Below are 25,000 nucleotides of genomic sequence, written 5' to 3' on the forward strand. Positions count from 1 at the left end.
ATATCCACAAAATGTGCTCAAAGCGCTTTACAGGGGTCCCTGGCAAACAGCAACACTTAACATGCAGGGCGGGACATGACGCCTGTTAGGCATTATTACATTTTTTTCGGACAGAGAAAACGCTATTAACGGCCAGGTACTCATTTTACACCTGAGTACAGTGAGGGAATGTGAGTAAAGAACATTTTACAAGGACTCAACTATGCGCCGAGCGAGGCTCTAACCCAGGACCTTCCGATCCGAAAGGGAATGTCATATCACTAGACCAAGTAGCGGGAACAAAGTAAACTAGTTTAGGGAAAAACTCTCCTCATCCAGACTTCTCTCTCTCTCTCTCTCTCTCTCTCTCTCTCTCTCTCTCTCTCTCTCTCTCTCTCTCTCTCTCTCTCTCTCTGGTTGGATTGTGACCACATGACATAATTAAGAACAAAGCGATTGATTGTTGAAGAGAGAGGAGAGATTTTACTTTTCATATATCTATTTTTATGTTTAGTTGGTTATAAAGAGCATTTGATACTATTTCGCGAAATTAGTCATTCCTTTCCATTGAAACTAAAAACGGGCAAGGATTTAACCATACCCAGGGTCACAAAAAACGTTATTTTGAGTAGAAAAAAATGAAGATGATGTTCTCATGCTGATTTTTATGCAGACAAATGGTCACATAACAACATTCAACCAAAATCTAAGTATAGCGAACTGGGTCAAATTTCATCATTTTTAATGTCTTAAGTGTTGCTGTTGGTTAGGGACCCCATGTAAAGCGCTTTGATCAGTTTAAGTGGATATTGCACTATATAAAAGCTTAAGTGTTTTTGGGGTTTTTAATTTTTATTTTTTTTTTTTTTTTGATGTAAGGTTATTATTCAATCCTTTTGAGGTCGTTTTCCAATATGAAAAGACCGATTTCATTCCACGATTTGGTTATAGTTATTATAGCCGACTGCCTGAAGGGTCAATTTGAAAAACCCTCGTTAGACAGGAGTAGAGTCAAGATTAAAATAGCTCTGACAGGCAAAGAATATGATGCTAATGGAAGCAAATTACTAGAATCCGTACGTAAGTTGTCGGAAATGAAAATGGTAACTATGTTTCAAGATAAGCACGAGTAGACTACAGATCGGATGTATACTAAAGATTGGGTTTGTGAGAAAGAGGGAATGGAATGAGGGTTTAATATATAATATATATATATATATATATATATATATATATATATATATATATATATATATATATATATATTGCGAGTGCAAAAGACAGTATTGTAGAAGTTGAAGAAAATTATACTTAAACTACCTTATTAGCACTCCTTTAATAAAAATACTGAGCACTATTAATATTTCATAGTTGTTGGTTTTTAGGATTATATATATATATATATATATATATATATATATATATATATTATATATATATATATATATACGTATAAGAGATAACATTTTATTTTTCGACACAGACAACGCTGTTAAAAGCCAGGTACTCATTTTACACCTGATTACGGCGAGAGAATGTAATAAATAGCCTCTTGCAAGGACTCAAAACTGTGCTCCTCATCGAACCCTGGACCTTTCGGTCTGATAGCGAATGTCATACCAATAGACCACATTGCCTTTTAAAAAAACATAGCATTTATAAGCTAGTGAATCGTTATTTATTGAGAAGGTACAAACTATGAAGAAGAAAACAGTCCGCATCTAGTTTCAGCGTATCTCTGTTTTGTTTTTGTTTTTTTCAGTGAAAGAGAGAGAGATTAACGAGTTAGGGATTATCAAGCCATTACAGTCATAATATTCCTCGTAATTTTACTCACAACGCTCTTATTCGACAAAGACGTCAAATCCCCCCCCCCCCCCCCCCCATTTTTTCTATTTCTCTCTCTCTCTCTCACTCTCTCTCTCTCTCTCTCTCTATCTATCTATCTATCTATCTATCTATATATCTATGTATCTATCAATCTATCTATCTCTCTCTCTCTCTCTCTTTCTCTCTCGGTCTATCTAACTGCCTTTTCTCTCTCTCTCTCTATCTCTCTCTCTCTCTCTCTCTCTCTCTCTCTCTCTCTCTCTCTCTCTCTCTCTCTCTCTCTCTCTTTTTTTTTTTTTTTCTTTTTTTTCCTCACTTCCCTCCCAGCTCCCCCCCCCCTCCCTTTTTTCGCCTCCATCTCTATATTATATATAACGTATATTAATGTACACTCACAAACACACACACAGACACTAACAAAACCCACTCTTTTCCCTTGCTCCTCAATCGCCACCAGTCGTCACTACCGACTTTCGCACGCGCGAAAAAAACAAGCGGAACATGGCTGGTGTGAGCAACACCATGAGATGATCTGCCGTAGCCAATTCAGTATCACTGTTGACCGTGGAGTGGAAGTTGCTGGTATATTATTATATTATTATGATCCGTTAATTCTAATGCTATCACCTTTGGGAAACAAAGTTTGTTACTCAAAACAGCTTTTAATGGGCCTCGGCCTATTGTGAGTTAATCGTCAGCTGTCTCATATTCATCGCCTAATGGGAGTATTTTAAGGTAACTAATGGAAAAAAAAGAACTGAAATGATTATCTAAAGAATTTTATATTTTTCCCACTATATATTGCTGTAAATATAAGTTTGACAGATTTATTCAAAGTTTATAAAATGATGATCATAAAAGAGAGGGCGAATAATCGATTAAAATATCAACTTTTTGAAGAATGTCAGATACAGTGTCAAACAATAAATAAAGTTACTGCCTCAAATAAAAATAACAAACCCAAAAGTAAAAAAAAAGACAAAAACAACAAAAAAAAAAAAACAAACAAACAATGTTATGTTATTCCTTTTATTTTGAATTTATCTTGCCCTTCTAAGTAATGCATCAAGGAATGAAATTCGTTTATTTTTTGGACGAGGATATCAAGTCTACTCACTCTGACTAGGGATTTTATTCCATCCAACGACAAGAGTTATTATATGGGATGGTTTTGTAAGATTAAAAAATACATAGCCCATCGGAGTTATAATGGTCAGAAAGTTAATTAGGATGCAAATCAGGAGTAAAAGGTATTTGAATTTGTTTATTGTTCTGGAAGCTAGGATAGAAGCCCGTGCCAAAAGTTATTTCAGAGAACATTTTCACTAACGGACTTATTTTCATATCTAACGATCTGGCCTGGTTAATTTCTGTGATTTGTACGGCTATGTGGTCTAGTGGTATGACACTCGCTTTCGGATCGGAAAGTCCTGGGTTCGAGCCTTGCCTCGGCGCATAGTAGAGTCCTTGGAAAAGACTCTTTATTCACATTCTCTCACCGTACTCAGGTGTAAAATGAGTATCTGGCCGTTAACAGCGTTGTCTCTGCCCGAAAAAAATTGCAATATCGGCTAACAGGCGTCATGTCACGTTCTACGTGTTCAGTATTGCTCTTGGCTCGGGACCCCTTATAAAGCACTTTGAGCACATTTAGTGGTTATTGCGCTATATAAAAGCTCAAGTTTTTAAAGCTTTAGTTTGTTTGAAAACGTTAATTAGATTCGTATAGATAAGTATATCCGTAGATTGAGAATTTCCATTTCACGCGTTATTGAATCATATGAACGTGTATTGTATAGGAAATAAAACAATGATATAACATGAAGTAAAAGGCCATCTGTTTCAAGCTTCGACAACTTTATCTGTTTGGCCAGATTGGATAATATGTGACTTTAAGCCTACTTACAGTATAAAATATAAAGTTCAGTATAAAGTCTGGGATACCTTATGTATGAAAGTGAGTAGAAGATTAAGATAAAGTATGAATGAGAAAATGACGCGAGTAGAGAAATGTCTCAAGACAATAAAGAATTAAAACGTTTGTTGTGATTGGGGTTGAACATAGGACTGGCAAGGCGGAGGGCAACGTAATGGTTCGGTTCCTGGTTCAACTCCCCATCACCGCAGAATTTATATTCTCTGTATCTAGACTTCTGGCACTTCTCTACTTTATTTCATGTCGTGCTATTATCAACATAAGTTCCTGCTCCGTCCACTTTTCTGAATTAGGAATCTATAAATGTTATCTCTCTCCAAGGTAATGAATCAATCTAACCCAAGTTCAATGTTCTTGACAATAAGGTCAATCTTTCAATACCTCAATACCACTTTTATTTCATGCTGTGTATACACATTGGCAGGTCTGATAATCGAACGCAATTATGGGCCTGATTTAACGCTATTGTAATGGACAATATTATACGACGTTGGTGAGATTATTTTCATTACAACAATGAGATATGCCAAAACAATTTGGTTGATCAGATCTGACAATAATATCACGTCGGTCACATGTTATGATCTTATTATGCCCTTCCGCCCCGACATCATAAGATATCGTCGACTAGGCATTCCACGAAGGAATATAGATAATTCATCAAACAAGATGTCTGATGTCAGCAGGAATCACCCATGTTGTCCAAGTGAGCAAATTGAGGGTTAATAAATAATCTTTCCCAAGGAAAAAAACCAAAATGCCTGAAGCGAGGCTCGAACCCGGGACCTTCTGGGTCACCGTGTAATGGTTTAACCACTTGACCACGCCGTCCCTAATCGTTATTAACCCCTTTGCGCGCCCAGACCGATTTCCTGCTGTCTTGATGGACTATCCTTCCGTATTCAGCTGTTCTTCCAGTCAAAACGGTTTGACGTTCAGTAATAGTCAAACAAATGTGACCCACCGCGTCGAACTGGGATTATGTGGGAGTGAAACAGATGCAAAGTAATAATAATAATAATAATAATAATAATAATAATAATAATAATAATAATAATAATAATAATAATAATAATAATAATAATAATAATAATAATAATAGAGTTACTAAAATATCAGAAACATGAAATTGGTGGTTACGCAAATTATGGAACTAATGTTATTTCAAGATCCTATTACTAGCTGGCAAGACGTTCCAAATACTTCTAGTCTACGTTGTCTGTCTGGATTATAAGTGATGTGGTAATGTTTTTATTCGGCATTCTTGTTCTGTGCTGAAGAAGGGTTTTGAGTTCGAACCGTTTCGTACTCGGTATTTTGTCCTTTTCGAAGCTGTTTTATTCATTTTTGTTCATTAAATTTAATTCTACTGTTTAAAAAACATGAATTTAATTCAAGTATCGTATTTTTTCAGAACTGTGAAGTCACTGTTCATCATCATTGTCACTATATATACATATAACCCATGATTGGTCGTAACCGACGTGTACTTATATGCAGGTCTGACATCCGAACCCACTTATGATCCTAGTTTAACATTGTTGTAATGAACAATATTTTGCGTCATTAAAAAAATCCATTATAACAATGAGCCCATAAGGAATTGGGTTATCAGACCTGCAAATAAGTGCACGTCGGTCGTAACAAAGAGCAGTGAGCGTTGGTCTATAAACTTGTTATGTTGTTGCTATTTAATTTATTCGTCACAAAGGTTGGCCAACCCAGTCTAATTTCTCCCATCTAACTTAGATGAAAATGTTGTCTTAACAAACTGCCTTCCATAGATCTGCCGTACTCTATATTTAACAAATCTGGCCAGAAAAGCCGTCCCTCAAATATCAATAGATTGAAATGACCCTCATCTTGGCAACAAATAAATAAAACAACTTTACGAAGTCCCAGATTTGAGATTATTTTGCCAAGATGAGGTTCAAATATCGATCGATTTAGATGACCCGCATCTTGGCAATACAACTCTCAAACCTGGGACTTTGCGAGTTTTCTGACCAAATTTTGAAAATATGGGTTTATCCAGAGTACGGCAGATATCTATATTCTTGTTTTATTTAAAATGGCGCTCCGTTTAAAATGAAGGATTCTGCGAAAATATTCATTGATGAAGGCCTGACCGTTTAATCGTGCTTTTTAGTTAGATAAATTAATATTCATAAAACACTGATAGCGGTTCACATTAGATATAACTATAGAACGTATAACGCATTCAATCATGATGTCGAGCCCTTACAAAGAATATTGATTGTGTTCTTTAAAAGTGAAATTTTAGTATGACTCCACTCCTGCTTTATGATAGAGCAGTGACTTGTTAATTGCTTCGTCAAGTGATAACCATCCTTTGACCTGTGCGCTCTTTAATGGTGATAATTATTGTGGTAATAATAATAATAATAATAATAATGATGATGATGATGATGATGATGATGATGATGAAGATGATGATGATGATGATGATGATGATGATGATGATGATGATGATGATGATGATGATGATGATGATGATGATGATGATGATGATGATGATGATGATGATGATGATGATGATGATGATGATGATTATGATGCCTAACAAACTTTGAGTGATCAAGGTTGTCAGTTATATTATCGCTATTGTCGTAGTCCGTCATAATTACGAATATTGTTGGTATTATCAAATAACTGCTAATGGAGACAAAACGGGTAGTCGGGGAGAAATATTTCTCAATTCAAAATTTTTTAATCAGACGCCGCATCTCCTCTCCCTCCCCACCCCTCTCTCAGCAACCCCGTCTTGGCTTTCATTTTTGCTCCTTTTGTGGAGGTAGTCTTCATGTAGCTTTTGTGAGTTTGACGACATTCATTGTTGAGAGTAGTAGTAGTAGTAGTAGTAGTAGTAGTAGTAGTAGTAGTAGTAGTAGTAGTAGTAGTAGTAGTAGTAGTAGTAGTAGTAGTAGTAGTAGTAGTAGTAATATTAGTAGGAGTAGTAGTAGTAATAGTAATAGTAGTAATATTAGTAGTAGTAGTAGTAGTAGTAGTAGTAGTAGTAGTAGTAGTAGTAGTAGTAGTAGTAGTAATAGTAGTAGTAGTAGTAGTAGTAGTAGTAGTAGTAGTAGTAGTAGTAGTAGTAGTAGAGAGGTGCAGAAATCAGGAGAGAAAGGGAGATAAGAGAAAGATTTCGTTCCATTATCCAACAACAAATTAGATTAATTTAGATCTCTTGTAGAAAGGGGGCTGAGTAGAAGGTTGATATGGATAGGCAAAAAACAACAAAAACGTCGATCTACACATAAGGATCGAAATGACAAGGAATAGTCTGCCCCTCCCACAATGAATACTCCATATAAAAAATTCAAATATGGATTGTTAACTCCCTCCTTACCGACCATTTTTTCCAGATTTTCCCTGAAACGTCATATCCAAACAAAATATAAATTGATTTTTTTTAAAACTCATCAGGAATAAGCAGATGTCTGCCAGACTTAATTTTGTTCAGCAAAACAAGCTTTATCTACAAAACAACACTCACAATACCATTTTTTGTTCAAACTTTGTGATGTACAATCGAAGTCTGAATAAATATACTGTTTGCTGAATCGTAACGAATGTGACAATTTTCCTTTTGTTGCGAAGTAAAGTGTCAAGTAAATACATATAAATATTTCAAAACCTCATCTTCTCACGTGTATTCTTTTCCAAGCTGAAAGCACTTCGCAAAGCTGAATTATGCAAAAGTGGAATTATGCTACCATTCGTGTAACATCGATGTTATATATTTCACTCATTAATTTATCATAACAACAAGAAATGAAGTAAGTAGGAAAGTGCCAGAAGACAATAGAGAATAAAAATATTTCGCAACAATAGTCGATGTTTCTTTTTTAAAAACAATATCGAAAAAAAATAGCAATTCTTCGATGTCCAACCGCCTTGTTTTGTCAAAACAATCGAATATTTAAAACATTTTCTGACATTGTTTGTTCTTTCATTGTCACCAAGGACTCGTGTTAAAAACAGCTTACTGATCCAAGAACAGCTGGAAAAACAAATTGCGTCTTCTTATTGCTGATAAATAATTATCTCGTCTACGAGTAAAACTTTGAAAATAAACGGCCTAATCATTATCTTATTTCCAAGTCGTTTAAAAACAAAGGACAAGGAATATTGAAGTGTCACATGATGCTTTAAAAATGAATTGAGTTGGGTTTTATACTTATAGTCTATGGTGGAAAATCGATTTAATTGTCCATCGTTGTCCAGCTAAGTTGACTTAAACTGATGATAGTTGTGGGAATTAAAAAAAACAAAAACATAATCTTCCTCATTCTCCACCCCCCCCCCCCCCCTCTCTCTCTCTCTCTCTCTCTCTCTCTCTCTCTCTCTCTATCTATCTATCTATCTATCTATCTCTCTCTCTATCTCTCTCCACTACTTTAATTTAAGCGCACGCGATTAATGTTACCTCTTTTTAGCTCACTGTTATGAGTTGAATGTGATCACACCATTTTTCATCAAATCTAGGGTGTCACCTTAATTCAATCAACTTATGTCCATGATTTGAAAAAAATACATAAAGCTTTTAATTTAATATTATTGAGCACCCAAAACAGAGAGGATGAAATGTTGACATCTAAAAGTGCAATATCTTTTGAGATTTGGGACGAAAAACAGTAGGATGAATATTAATTTTGGACGGATTAGAATCTGATGTAAGTAGTAGTAAGTATTAGTAATATTAGTAGTAGTAGTAGTAGTAGTAGTAGTAGTAGTAGTAGTAGTAGCAGTAGCAGCAGCAGCAGTAGTAGTAGTAGTAGTAGTAGTAGTAGAAGTAGTAGTAGTAGTAGTAGTAGTAGTAGTAGTAGTAGTAGTAGTAGTAGTAGTAGTTATAGTAGTAGTAGATGTAATAGTGGCTCAGTGGTACTGTCTTTGCTCGTATCCGAAAGGTACCAAATTCGAATACCCGCTGAGCTTTGTGTCATTGAGCAAGTTACCTCACACTAGCTTAGTTTGCGGCGCTGCACTGCGGCTGACGCCTGGGTTATTCCAGTCTTCTCGTGTAATAGATCTTAGAGACAAATTTCCCCTATGGGATGAATAAAGGAAATTCTATTTATCTTATTTATTTTATTTTGTAATGTATCTGCAATATCTAGGGCAAACTAATTGTGAATTTTTTTCTTTACACATTTTTTCAAAATGAAAGAATTGGCTTGGCAACGGTAACATAAAAACAACATTAAACGGCTTTTTATCTGAAAGATGATGAGAGATGAGATTTAACAGAACGATAAACAATAAAGATTAAAGAGAGTTCTTTTTAAAAGGTATTGTTAATGTTTTATGTTTAAAAATACAATGGCAAATTTTGAAATGAGCTTCGGAATAAAACAGGATTTTATATGCAAAACTTTACGAGCGATCCTTTCTTGTTTAACCAGTCAAATTTGAATAAAGGAAGACATTTTAATGATGCAGTTTTGATAGATGAAATGTAATATGTCAGATTAAAGAAAGAAAAGTTTTAAAAAGAAAAAAAAGACAACAACAACAACAACAACAACAACAACTGTGGGGTAGTTGCCCACATATGTAATGGCTTTTTGATAGATGGTAATGATATTCCTTAGCATTGTGTTGTAGATGTTAATAATGACTAAATAGTTCAAGGGCCGGTGATGACAATTGAATGTATAACATCAAGACATTCAAATAAAAGTCCAGATTCCAAGTTTCATTTCTTACTGCTTTATTTGTTGTGATAAGTCCGAAATCCAAATCAAATAGATGGTCATAATTCAATCAGTTTCATAAATTCCAAATCCATAAAATGAGTCCCAATGTAAAGTCATTTTGCCTAAGTAACCATTTTCAATATACGTTAAATATGTCAAGTTCGTAAAATAAAGATTCTTAGAAGGATGTTAGATCTTGCAGCATACTTAGAAAAGTGCAGCTCATCGTGAAGTAGAGTGCAGAATATAGAATAGAATCTAGCAACACTATGTTTTTCCCTATTGTAAATCTTTCCCACAATTCTTTCAAGCCACACCTCTTACTAGTTTCGACAGTTCCCTGACAGTCCAAATTCCAACCCCTAAGAGTAAGATCAAATCATATTCAAACCTGAAACGTCAAATCTGTACCTATTAATGTAAACCCCGCCTTTTATGATATAATATTATTTTGGTACTTACACCCAAATTACAAAAATCCATTACAATATGTTGTCTTCATTCCCAAAAACCAATTGAGACTAATCAACTAAAGTAATTTTCTACTACTTAACACAACGACAAGTCCATAACTTGAAACATAAAACTGTCCTAAACTCATTTAGTATTTACCATATTTCCATTGAAATCCTAGCGTCGTTAACTTTGCTTGAATATTAATCATGTTTAATGAACAACAACCGAAAATAAAGCTACCCCCATGGCTCTTTCTAATATTGGTCAAGTTTTATTGCCATGTTTTTCTGCAAATTCTTGCGTAAACTTCTTGCATAAGCTTACTCTCTGACACAACAACAACAACAACAACAACAACAACAAAGTACAACAACAAAAAACTAGACAAATACGTGCCACAAGATTGAGGAATAAAATTAATCACGGGACAAATGAGCCTCTCGTACCGGAGACATTTGACGGGTGCCTAGGGGAGAAGAGATGTAATAAAATATAGATGAACCTTTTTCTCTAAAGACAAGGTTCGACACTGCATCTTTGATAAACGTGGAATGTACAATGGAATTTATAAAGGCTTAATTTGCGTGCGGCGGAGACCAAAGATTGAGCATTAGCTAGAGGCATAACAACGTGGGTTGGGGAGATGTGACGTACGGTAAGGAGATGGGAGGGGGAGAGAAGATAGATAGACAGAGACAGAGGGAGGGAGCCGGGGTATGGAGGGAAGGCGGTAGGGGAAGAAGTGGGTTTCAATGAATTGGTAAGTTATGGAAGTAATCATGTTCATTGACCCTTCAAGAGCAAGACTTGCGTTCTGAATCAACTTTGAATCTCTATAATTTTTTTGAGTATCTTTATTAATTTAAATAAGTAAGATTTATTCTAATCTCTCTCTCTCTCTCTCTCTCTCTCTCTCTCTCTCTCTCTCTCTCTCTCTCTCTCTCTCTATCTATCTATCTATCTATCTATCTATCTCTCTCTCTCTATCTCTCTTTCTCTATCTCTCTGTATGTGTGTGTGTGTGTGCGCGTGTGTGTGTCTCCCTCTCCTTTCTCTACTCTTCTCTCTCTCTCTCTCTCTCTCTCTCTCTCTCTCTCTCTGTGTGTGTGTGTGTGTCTATATATATATATATATATATATATATATATATATATATATATATATATATATATATATCTTTCTCTCTCTAATCTTTCGGCTGGTCCCACCCTACACTCTCGTGCCAATGGATGTCAATCCAATGATAATTGATGTAGGACGGCAGAGTTTCTACAAGACACTCTTACTAGGCTTATTAAATGGAATGCTATTGGTGACAACGCCATACTTCACCTCCTCCATCCAATCATCCTATTTATCATCACAAATGGCCCTACTAACCTTCTGACTAATGGCCTTTTTTATAATTTGACCAATTTATTTTTACTTCAAAGAAAGGTCAATTCACAATGGCCCTACACTTGTCAAAAATTCTAAAACTGCTAACTTGTAATAAGACTCAAAAGTAAAAAAAAAAACCCCTGAAAATAATAAGAAAGGTAATGATTTGTCTAAGATACTTTTAATAGATCATAATTTGAATTAAAAGTTATTCGGGTCGAAATACTTTTTTTTAAAAGTTGTATTGTCAGTGTAAGCAAGCAACTAGCAACGCCTTTATAATATGACAGTGTTGCACCCTCTTTATCCAGGTACATTCTCATTGACCTCGGATCAATTTGTTACCCTCCATAATACCCAATCATTCTCTGTCTCTCTCTCCCTCTCTCTCTCTCCATCTAACTCTCTCCTCTCTCCTCTCTCTTCTTCTAAATATATATATCCATCGTCCGATGATTGTCGTGCTTTTATTCTACATCTCCAAAAATGCCTTCCTCTCTCTTTCACACCTCCTCCCCCCTCCCTTCTCTCTCAGTCTCTCAGTTTCTCTTACTCATTCCCCCCCCCCCTCACTCTCACACTTTCTCTCTCTCTCTCTCTCTCTCTCTCTCTCTCTCTCTCTCTCTCTATCTATCTATCTCTCTCTTTCTCGTTATTTCCAAACAATGCCTTCCCCTCTCTTTCACACCTCCTGCTCCCCCCCCCCCCCCCCTTCCTTCTCTCTCAGTCTCTCAGTCTCTCTCACTCACTCCCTCCTCTCTCTCTCTCTCTCTTTATTTCTTTCTTTCTATCTCTCTCTCTATCTATCTCTCTATCTATCTATCTATCTATCTATCTATCTATCTATCTATCTATCTCTCGTTCTTTCTATTTTTATTTGTGACCTTCTAAGCTCCCTAGCCCTATGCCCTGCACCCAATATCTGTTCCATAATCGCTCAATGTCCAATCAAAATCTCATTTCCTACTGATAAATAATACCCTTACATAAGTGATCTCTTCGACAACCTGTGATCTCTCACATTGTACTGACTAACTTGCCATTAGAACTCAATACCCCATAATAATATGATATGCTGTCGAACTCTGGAAAAAAACATAAATTTGAAGATTTGGCCAGAAAACTCATTCTTCAAAAATCGATCCATTCAAACGACGTTACATCTTAGCAAAAACTCTCAAACCTGGGACTTTGCGAAGTCACAGGTTTGAAAGCTTTTGCCAAGATGAAAGTCATTTAAATGAATCGATGTTTGAAGGGCGAGTTTTCTGGCCAAATTTTTTTAACGAGTTTTTTCCTGCCTGAGTACGGCAGTTATCTGGTTAATGCCCCCATAATAAATAAATATTCCCCTTCTTGGCGCAAGCTACCAAAGTGGCTCACGAGTTGTTACATTTAGTACTTCATGTCGATAAGACATTAAATGCCATTTCCGCTCACCTCTGCACCTGTCTGTCTATTCATTTATAGCGCTCAATATATTGAACTTCCTATAGCCATTCATCAAAGCCAAATCTGTCTTAATCTGAAAAAAAAAGATTTTTGAAAATTTTGGCAACATAACCCGTTCTTCAAATTATATCAATCAATTACAATGACCCACACACTGTCAAAAACTCTTAAGCCTGGGAATTCAGTGGAGTCCCAGGTTTGAGATCTTTTGTCGAGGTAAGTACTAGTTTAATCGATCGAGATTTAAAAGACACGTTTTTCTGGGGAAACATTAAAGACTTGTTTTTTTTCAGAGGACGGCAGGAATAATATGGAAATGGATTTTGGAGACTTGTATTATTAGAAAATTGTGAAGGAGTTTAAATGATTTTGATTTGCACAAGTCCAATAAAACGGATGGTGATGATAATAATTATTTTGATGTGGATGATGATAATGGTGATGATGATGATGATGATGATGATGATGATGATGATGATGATGATGATGATGATGATGATGATGATGATGATGATGATGATGATGATGATGATGATGACGATGATCATGATGATGGTGATGATGATGAGGATTAGGATAATGATAATTTCATGAGATATTTGTCTCGGGAATTTATTATTTCTTTAAGGTTTTTTTTTTTACAATTGTTAACATGAACTAACTGGTAGCGGTTAAACATTAGCGGTTCATAGGAACTCATATAAAACGACAAAGATGAGAAATCGGAGGGGAAAAAATAGAAATCTCTCAAGCAAAGCTTCCTGAAATATTAGCAGTAGAGATGCTCTCTGACCAAAACAATTATCGTCAAAATCGAAGCTTTAAATATAAGCAATGTTGGCGTCAGTTAATTCAATTTGAGATTTTTGATAAGATTCTGTCACGGAATGTTGTCTAAGGCACCGTGGCACACTGACTCTTTGACACAATTTGAGTTTTGAAAAAAAAAGAAAATAAATAGGATACCCAACGATTTGTTTGACCTCCTCACTTTCTTATAATAATAGAGTCAACACAAATCATTAAAAAAAAGGTCAACGCTCTTACAGTTCTAACAATAATCTTGAGTAATTTTCTCTAATTCCGTCCCCGTTCGTGACGTCATGAAAATAGAAATGATACCCAAAGCTTTTTTTTAAATTGTTTTTTCTTTTTTTTTTTTCTTTTTTTTTTTTTTTTTTTGTCATCCTCGTTTTCTTATAATGTTGCATTTATATAGACATAATATAATCATGTCAAAGTTCCAACAATAATCTTGGGTAATTTTCTCTAATACCGACCACGCGATTGGCGTCATTAAAGTTTTCCTCTAAAAACGAGACAAAAAAGTTGTCATTCAGAGCCATGATGCCCGTGGAGCCTGAGATTATCTAGGTTTCTATAGCGTGGAACGGACAATGGCAATTGCTTGCTATCCTTTTGATGGGACGCTAGTCTACCGCACAGAACTTTCCGCCAGACATAACAGTCCCTGCTAACTAATTACTGCTAGTTGAGCAGGGGGTCAGAAAAAAAATAATCTCGACGGAACCCGGTATCGATCCTAGTACCTTTGCGTGTGAAGAGAGTGCACTGCCAACTCGGCTATCGGAACCCCCATATGAGAATAAAGGGAAGGAAAAATCACAAGCAATACGTTCTAAAAAAAATAATTATATACTTTGAAACAATACAAATTAATTTGTAAAAATTACAATTTTTTATATAAAAAGGAAATAACAACTCATCTTAACAAACCATCACTTGAATAGATGCGGCTATATGGTCTTGTGGTATGACACTCACTTTCAGATGTCATGGGTTCGAGCCTCGCGCTCGGCGCATAGTTGAGTCCTCTGAAAAGGCTCTTTACTCACTTTCTCTCACCGTACTCAGGTGTAAAATGAGTACCTGGCCGTGAACAGCGTTGTCTCTGTCCGAGAAATTGTAATATCGCCTAACAGGCGGCATGTCCCGTCCTGTATATTAAATGTTGCTGTTGACCAGGGACCCCTTGTGAAGCGCTTTGAGCACATTTAGTGGATATTGCGCTATATAAAGCTCAATAGTGCATCGCTAAATCATTATAAATCCATTAGCCTATCTATGTCTTTAATGTAATTATGTGAGAGAAAAAAAAAAATGGAAGAAATTATTTCGCGATCGACGTGAATACATATTCGGGTCTGATAACCGAATGAATTTATGGGCTCCATTTATCATTGTTGTAATGGACAATATTTTGGTTTGATAGTATCTCTATTACAAAAATGAGACCAAAACAATTTGAGTTATCGTACCTGAAAAAAGTCGTGAGGTATAAAGAAAAAGATGGAAATGTTATGACACCATCCTGACACAGTAGGGAAAAAAAATCCCCCCCCCCCCCCTCCCCGCCAAAATGATAATTAAAAAAAAATCAGCCTGCCTTTACCAGGGACCGAACCCAAGACCTCAAGAGGTCGGATTCCAAGGGCTGGCTTTAGGGGGTGGATGACCTTTTCTTGTATTTTATTCTTTTCGTTTGTTTAGTACGCAATCATGTTGCCATTTTTAGCACAAAACTATTCTTGACATATCTCAGAAAAAATCTTTACAATCTATAACATGGAATTTATGATTAATACTATTTTTATTATTAGTAACATGAATCTGATTTTCAGATAAGCACGATTTTTGTCTGTTTCTCGTCGTTAGGTTCGTAAATATAAAATCAAGCCACAGTAATTGATCAAATATCTAAACTTCACATTACGTCATATTCCGTATTCTTTGACGTACGTAATCAAAATTTGATTAAAGTGATTCACGCCACAAATAAAATCCAGCCTCCGTTGTCGTCATTAAAGCCAAATTGGGCAATAAATACGAACTATACTATTTTCAAGTTTTAAATTTTCAATATATTGGCCTCTTGGGTAATACAGGAGGATAAATGCCATAGGAAATGGGGTAAAGAGAATGTATCACTTCATGGCAATTCCTTTTCTTCTTTTTTTTTCTTTCTTAGTTAGTTTTTCCTTGATTGATATTAACATCGAACTATCGCACTCGACTACATTTACACGCGCGCGCGCACACACACACATACCCACACACACACACATACCCCCCCCACACACACATAACCACACACACACACACACAAACCACACACACACACACGTGAATGCACACTCACATTCATAGATACACAAAAGCACGCAAAAGGAACATACAAACACACTTAGTGTGTAAACATCACGCAATAATGTCATTTCAAAATGAAATCTAGTCATTGCTTCACGCTGGTACATCTTGTCCTCCCTAGAGAGAGAGAGAGAGAGGGAGAGAGAGAGAGAGAGAGAGAGAGAGAGAGAGAGAGAGAGAGAGAGAGAGAGAGAGAGACGCTTAATGGTAAAATAGCTTGTGTCTCCATCATTAGGCAACACCACTAGACATTCTAATTCACCGTTTTTCTACAGTAGATACCATTTCGGGAATTACCGATTCCTAAGTCAAGAATTACAGTCAGATCATTATAACCTAGACCTTTGTACAGATGCTGGAGATCAGTTCTTTGCTCTTTTTTTTTTGTACATTAATATTGGGCATTTCAACATTCAAGTTTTCTGTTTATAAGAACAAAATGTTTCTGGCGAGAAGACGATTTCATTTTTAAAAAAATTACATTCGCAATATTTTATATTGTGTAAAATCAACGTTTTTAACAAATCTGCATAAAGCAGTACTAATTAAAATAAAAATGAGAAGAAAATCCACAGAATTTAAATGACAATAAAAGCATCCTTAAGAGTATTCTATTCTTAGACTCTGTTGTATTAAACATCATAAATGCTTGTTTCATGCTATAGATAGTTCGAAGATGACGTCACTCAGGTCTATGTTGTTGTTTTTTGCCATCCTCGTTTATGAGTAATGGTCACTGAACTGTATTAACCTGACTATAAACGTTCATGGATACACACAGTTTTGTGTGTTGGTCCGTTATACTTCCGGATGGCAATGTTATGAGCTTCTTAGCCAAGCGCATCCTATCTATAGAAACCTGGATCAGCTCAAGCACATTAATAGGGGACAGACAATACTATGACCGCAAAAAGTTCTCACTTCCGGATCTTAACTCCTTTCTCTACAATTTTTTTTTTCACATTTGCATGAACTTCTCGTAACAGAATCTGATATGCATAGAAACGTCATCAAATGACCTGATTTAAAGTGATTCTCGGCTCTGGGGACATTTTCGAGTTCGTTGTCGAAGTATTTTATGAGACCGATGGATGGTATCACCACGACTGCCGCTATGTGCGGCTATGTGGTCTTGTGGTATGACACTTGCTCTCGGATCGGAAGACAGCCGCGCGTACGGCGCATAGTTGAGTCCTTGGAAAAGGCTCTTTACTCACATTCTCTCACCGTACTCAGGTGTAAAATGAGTACCTGGCCGTTAACAGCGGTGTCTTTGTCAGAAAAATTGTAATATCGCCTAACAGGCGGCATGTCCCGTCCTTTATGTTAAATGTTGCTGTTGACCAGGGACCCCTTGTAAAGCGCTTGGAGCACATTTAGTGGATATTGCGCTATATAAAGCTCAGTTTTTTAAAACTTTTATTTATTCCCTTTTCCACAGAGTGAAAGACATATCGGGTAGAAATGTATAAAAATGAAGAAGCAATAATGGCTAAAGCTTGGCTCTTCCAAGCATTACAGATACTGAACTTTTTTTAAAACTCAAACATTTACAGTTATCAATGATAGGCTCTCATCCATGTGCTTGAAAATCAACAAATAAATCACTTCAAACCCTATGTAAACACAGCATTCATTTTAACAAACATGCCCCATACTACGGTTTTATGGGCTTGTTGTATGATATTCGCTCTCGGACCTGTAGGTCACTGATGCAAGTTTAGCTGTAGGTGGTGCAAAGGAGAGTCTTTGGTAAAAGGGCTTTACTCACATTCTCTCATCGTACTCGGGTGCAAGATGAATATCTGGCCGGTAACAACGTTACATAATCTGTGGTAAAAGAAAGTTGTAGTAGCGCTTAACATTCGGTATGCCCCGTCCTACATGCATGTTAACAATTGCTGCTTGTGTGGTTCTCTTTGTAAAATGCTTTAAACAGATTTAGTGAATACAGTGCTCAATAAAAGCTAAACTATTTCTTGACTCTCTTTCCGGTTGGGACCAGGTTGGGAGTTAATCTATTGGACTGAAAGACAAATATGAATATCTAGTATTAATTTGTTTGATTACCATTGTGTTATTGGTATTGTTATTGTTGGAAATATTTTCAGATTGGTATTTTGAATAAGAACAATTAATACTTTTATCGACCGATTATAGATCCGACTATCATGATTGTAGTATCAAAACAACTTTTTGAGACTTTGATATATTTTCTATAGCCTTATTTTCATGACAGGTATTTAATAGACTACTAGAGAAAACATACACAAACACAAACACACACAGACACACTCACACAAACGCACGCACACACACACACAAACGCACGCACACACACACACACACACTCACTCACTCACTCATAAATCGATCCGAACCTGAAATGATAAAGTATCGGGGATATTTTTAAACCTTAGTGTTTAATAACATTCCTGTCTTTCACAGACATGTTCGAGCCTAGTAAATTAGTGGTGGTTTGACTTTTACAGGTTATTAATATGTTTTATCTTCTGTTTTCCTTTCCAGGTTTACTTTTGGACACTTACTGCTTAAAAAGGGGGGAAAAGGAAATACTTTTCAATTGCGAATGTGAATCAGTTTACACGTTCGTTTCATCGTCTTTTGTCCAGTGGAAATTACCATTATTATCACTAAAAATCGTAACACAGACAACATTCGGACAAATAACAGAAGACGAATGCAAATTCCTGATTTTGTATCATTGTTTTGGTTGTTGGAATTAACAAAAGAATTCCAGCACATTTCGTCATTGGATTGGCACGTCATCAGTGTTGGAATCCCAGAGGAGATTGGATTGGACTGAGAAAATTATGGCCTAACATCTGTTTCTTGATAGTAGTACGTGATTCTGTAGAAATGACAGTCATTTGTATGGCTTAAAAAGACTTACTACATACCTCCAGGGTTACTGAGTGGTTCCGCTCCAAATCGTTGTTTTCTTCGTCACCATCAGAGAGAAAAAAGAAGAGAAGATAACTTTTAAAAATGAATGGGTAAGCATTTATTACGTTGATTGACTTTAGATATTGCCTCGATCTTGTGATGATAATTTATAATTTACAACCGGAAAGCTATAATAACTTCGAAGGACCAAAAGAGTTCTTAATATTATTGATATCTTCTTTGGTCCTTAAGTGCAATCAGACAAAAGATGGACCCGTAAAGAACGTACATCGATAATGGGTTCTCACCCTCTATTCTGTTGAAGAGTACTTTCCGCCATACCATGTGTTAGGAATGGCTATCCAATATGCTGGAAGCACAGGAGAGATTGATTTTATGTATAATCGAACATGTTTGTTTGCATGTTAGTTGTGTGCGCCATGTCAGACATAGGCTATGTGCGGCTATGTATTCGTGTGGTATGACACTCGTTTTCGGATCGAACGGTCCTGGGTTAGAATATTTGCTCGGCGCATAGTTGTGTACATGAGTTTTACGCTACAACAATCCGCATTTAACTAATGAGACGCGTTTGAAAATAGTGATAATAATACCCTTTGTACTACGGCTGACCATCAGTAAAGTTTAAAATGTTACAAAATTAGGAATATTTCATAATTCTCTGTAAATATCCAAATTGGTCCGTCCTCTATTAATAATGTGTTTTATTCGTGTAAATAGGTCTGAAGATTTTAGAATTGAATCTTATCATGGAATAAAAGTGGTTTGAAAGAAATAGAATAGTCACCGCCATAGTCATGTCAATTCAATAGGGTTCAATAGTCTGATGTCACGTTCGCCCAGCAACGGGCAGCTTGGTTCTAAACAAAGAAAATTGGTACTTTTTATTCTTCATGCTGGCTAGAACTTGTTCACATGTCATGTGATCAGAATGTATAAAAGTCTAAACATGATTAGATTTATAATATTTTTCTCCTCTTGATACACTTTGATGCTCGTCAGAGAAGTATTTCATAAAGGCGTCCGCCATTGTTCCGATGGTTTAGAACCACGTACTAAGTTACGATGCGTCATTACGAGGGAAGTGACGTTATGACTGTTGAAGCCTATTGAAACTTCGTCGACCGCCGATCGTACTTGAGAGGATTAGACATCACTAATGAATGTTACATTGACCTCGGATTCCATTATGCTCAGGGAAAGAATCAATTATCTGGACAATGAAACAACCATGCATTGGGATATAGGAAGGGATTGGGATGGAGGGAAGATGTTTAAAATCTCACAGCAGGTTTCTTAGCCCCCATTGCTTTGGGTTAAATTGGTATATTCTATTGGTAGTTTAATTGTCAAGGAATGAATCAGTTATCTGATAATATGTGAATTTAGGATATGCATATTGATAGGTAGGTAGAAAGATAGATATATAGATAGATAGATAGATAGATAGATAGATAGATAGATAGATAGATAGATAGATAGAGATAGATATATAGATAGATAGATAGATAGATAGATAGATAGATAGATAGATAGATAGATAGATAGATAGATAGATAGATAGATAGATGGATAGATATTATCTTAATGCTTTCACCTCATCTTTGTTTCAGTCTACAACGCTGTTAGTCCGTTAGGATCATCAGAGTAAGATCTATGCGATGCTCTTTGGGATTCACCCTCATATCTCACAGATTGGTAGATAGATAGATAGATAGATAGATAGATAGATAGATAGATAGATAGATAGATAGATAGATAGATTGAGAGAGAAGTGGATAGATAGATAGATAGATAGATAGATAGATAGATAGATAGATAGATAGATAGATAGATAGATAGATAGATAGATAGATAGATAGATAGATAGTTAGGGCGGGCTTGAAACAGATCTCTTGTTTTCAAGGCGCAGTTGAGGTATTCTGATCGTGATGGTTGGTCACACGTCTAAATATTATGATGCATAATTAACTTATTATAAGGCCTACGATACAGTCTTCCAAACGTGTTGATACAAACAGAGCCAATGAATAGCTTATTCAATCGTTGTAAATACGGTCTCTGCATTCTACGCGTGGGGTGGATTGTTGTTGTTTTTTGGGTTTTTTTTTTTTTTTTGTTTGCTCATCGTATCATTTCTTCTCCCTTTTTGTTTTCATTTTTATACAATATCAAATATTAAGCTGAGCCAACATATATATTTGTGGACGTATTTCAGCTTCTACCGCCCTTGTTGAAATCTCATGTGTGTATATGTTTGTATATGTGTATGTATGTATGTATGTGTGTGTATGTGTGCGTGTGGGTGGGTGCGCGCGTGTTTGTATGTGTGTGGTTGGGGGGAGGGTTCAAAGTCCAGTCATGAGCGTCAGATTCATCCTGGTTATTTTCTGTGCCGGCTGCAACTGGGCAACTACACCTTGGTGGGAAATCCATAGTAAGGCTTGGGATAAGAATGCTCAAGGAGTGAACATGTCTCCATTCATGAAGCTACCTTCTATGTAGTCGTAGTTTAAATCTGAGCGACAACCGTAATACAAATGTTGCTGTTTCAACTGTGTTTCAACAACATGTTTTCCTTTTATCCGTATCATGTATAATTATACAAATATCGTGCAAATGTTCCTTATATCTATGCACTGCGAGAATCTTAGATTTCTTTTCATTCAATTACAGGGCCCAATTGTTTGTAAGCGAACTATAGTTAGTTATTAACTAGTCTAATAATGACTTGCTAGTCTTAAGCTTAAGGGAAGCAAGCGACTAATAAAATCGAATTTTATGAACATTTTCTAGTCTCTGACGGGCTAAGGTCTTTCCTAGAAGTGGGCGTTGTAAGGACGGTGCCTAATTCGGCTATATTGTGCTAGTTCAGTCGATCTCTAGGATGCCAGCATTTATACCTTGAACTCAAAAGATTTCCGAAGAGTTAAATTCGCAACACACCCGGTATAGACAATATTTCGTTCGCGTGATATTGCATGTCGACTGAACAGACTACAATGATGTCCACGGTCGACTGTCAATTTTATATTTAGGCCAATGAAAGTTTCATTGAAACTCAAACAAACTGAACCAAAAAATAAAGCAACAAAACAAAAACAAAACAAACAAAAACAACCAAATAAAAAAAAAACAACAACAAAAATTCAAAATCAAGCAAACCAGAAAGAGTGTTCTGATGAATCACATTATTTTAGTCAATAGCCAGCAGAATAACTTTTGTCTCCCCTATACTTTCAAATCTTTTATTTTTCTTTTTTTTTTTTTTTTTGGTTGTTCTTTGCAGCGAACACTTCGACTCCGAGTCTCCGTTCACTCGCAACTCGCGAGCCCGATTAACGGGTTTTTTTTTGTTTTTTTTTTTGTAATTTACTCACAAAAATGTTTACTGTCGGCGATCTGCATTTATCGTACAGTTTTTAAAGCCAGTGTCAATAACAACAGGACACTTTTTGCCCTCTGTCATTCGTTAACCGACGTAATGTCTTCCGAACGAAGCTCTCTCAATCTAAAAATAACTGCTATCTTGTCGACGCTATGATGTATTCTTGTAACTAGTCTCAGACTAGGCTTGAAGTCCGGCTTCAGCAAATGACTAAAACGTGACCAAACTTAGTCCGAAAGTGCCGTGATTTTAGTTTGGGACTTGCTTGGTCACCTCACATAAAATTCGATTTTTTCCAAGTCCTTGACTTAAGTCAGAGACGAGACGCTAGTCCGCGTTCATGAAAACGGACTCATTATTTCAGTAAAAGTCACTCCAGGCGTATCCCACTGCTTTCAAAGGCAGGGTTGTTCAATGTTGCTTGACCTAATTAGATATCGGATATGTACACGCTGATGGATAGTCTTAACTATAAGGGATCAGCGTGGGACAAGCCGTGTGAGACGATCAATGCTCTCAAAACCTCTCGATCACTTCTGCACTGGTCTGACAAAACACATTTACATTATTTTGAACCGAAAACTTACGTCCAATATCGATCACCTACGGTGGCTCTTCTTCCTCCTCCGGTGTTAGCTCAGATGGTAGAGCACTCGCTTCTCAAGCAAAGAGACTGAGATAGATCCCGGGTGAAACTGAGGTTTAATCTTGACACCCCCCCCCCCCCCCCCCCCCCCGTCTACCCATAGATTTGGGTAGATGTGCTTGTTAGAACTAGCAGATTATACTTTGCGATCAACTAGCGTCCTATTTAAACGGGTAAGAAGCAGAAGCAATTGTTGTTGTCCGTTTCACGCTATAGAAACCGGGATAAACTCCGCTCCGTGGGCCTAATGGTTCTGATGGATTATTTCCTTCCCTTCCATTTCAACTTACCTAAAAAGCCTCAGACCCGAGCCCGCTTTAGATTTCTAAGGACGTCTGTAATTTTGTTTTATCTATGTATTTGTCATGGATGCAATGAAAAGCATTATGGATGAAAATTGATATTTTACGGATGATATTTCCAGAAAAAAAATAGTTAAGAAAAGTAAAGAAAATTTAAAGCAATTGCTTGGATCTGTCTTCATCCATATGATGCAACACAATGGCATCGCTTTCAGCTAAATTTGATATGTTCAACCAAAATCAAAGTATATTAAATTGCATAACAAGTCATGTCTGGCGTCATTAAGCAATGAATTGATACCTTTCTCCTCTCTCTCTCTCTCTCTCTCTCTCTCTCTCTCTCTCTCTGTGTCTCTCTCCCCCCTCTCTCTCTCTCTCTCTCTCTCTCTCTCTCTGGAGACTATTGATGCTTTTATGTAAAATATTCATATCATCCTCCAATAGGATATAACGTACCAACACATAAAACTATGAGTAACTTTGAACGTTTATAGTCTGATCGATATTAGTTAGTGAGAACTAATCCCCAATCTTGCTGTCTAAAACCAATAACAAAGAACTGAGTGACATCAATTTCGTTTCTTCTATTGGTAGCCTATATACCTTACCACTACTGGTCTAAAATCATTTACCTTTCCACAATTCAGTTGCCAAGTTTTCTTACATTTTAAAGTTCTGTTCTTCGCCGGACGCATAGAGCAATTTATATTTTGTAACTTGACATTTACCAAAGATGGCGTAGGAAGCCAGCAAGTGAGTAAGAGGTAAGGAGAGTAGGCGTATGTATAATATATGAAGAACATCGCTGATTGAGTCTCCTGGGAGACTTTACAATATTATTTAAGCAACAACTAAATAGTTTTGCCATCGCTTCCATTTTCCTCCAAGATATAAAAAATAGATTTCAGTCGTATTTACGCGGAATGATTCTATATCCGGTGAAGCAGAAACTTTAGATTGAATTTGATCGACTGTATAGTCAGTCTGCTCCGTATTGAGATAATTGAAATCGTGTATTTTTGTCATGAGACAAAATGATGATGATGATGATGATGATGATGATGATGATGCTGCTGATGATGATGATGATGATGATGATGATGATGATGATGATGATGATGATGATTGTTATGATGGACATGAAGATGATGATAACAACGACGATGATAATAATAATAATAATAGTAATAATAATAATAATATTAATAATAAATATTATAATAACAATATTAATAATAACAATATTATATAATAATAATAATAATAATAATAATAATAATAATAATAATAAGTAATAATAATAATAATAATAATAATAATAATAATAATAATAATAATAATAATAATAATAGTAATAATAAAGATAATAACAATAATGATAGTAATAACAGTATTATTAATAATAATAATAATAATAATGGTAAAAATAAATATTGTAAGAACAATATTAATAATAATAATAATAATAATGATAACAATAATAATAATAATAATAATAATAATAATAATAATAATAATAATAATAATAATAATAATAATAGTAATAGTAATAATAAAAATAATAATAATAATATAATAATAATAATAATAATAATAATAATAATAATAATAATAATAATAATAATAATAATGAAATAATAATAATAATAATATAACAACAACAATAGGATAATAACTATAGGAGTTGCTGGTTGTTGTGAATTATCTATCTAAACCCATAGCATCAATACAAACATAATAGAAATGCAACCTTCAACTTAAGCAAATTAAGGACGTTTAAGAGGTCTGCAGCTTTCACCAAAAAGATTTCTC

At 35.7% G+C, this 25,000-nt stretch overlaps 1 protein-coding gene across 1 annotated transcript in view; it reads left to right on the forward strand.

Annotated features, from left to right (window-relative positions):
* The first annotated feature begins 2,357 nt into the window (after positions 1-2,357).
* LOC144970278 (uncharacterized) overlaps positions 2,358-25,000 on the forward strand; it is a 53,726-nt gene continuing 31,083 nt past the window's right edge. The window contains exons 1-2 of the mRNA XM_078909751.1: positions 2,358-2,544; positions 18,454-18,941. Coding sequence (XP_078765877.1) covers positions 18,934-18,941 — 8 coding nt within the window. The 5' untranslated portion in view covers positions 2,358-2,544; positions 18,454-18,933. The remainder of the gene's footprint in view (positions 2,545-18,453; positions 18,942-25,000) is intronic.

This window comes from Berghia stephanieae, chromosome 4 (assembly GCF_034508935.2).
Source record: "Berghia stephanieae isolate SIO BIC M18660-M18661 chromosome 4, UCSD_Bste_1.3, whole genome shotgun sequence".
NCBI lineage: Eukaryota > Metazoa > Mollusca > Gastropoda > Nudibranchia > Aeolidiidae > Berghia > Berghia stephanieae.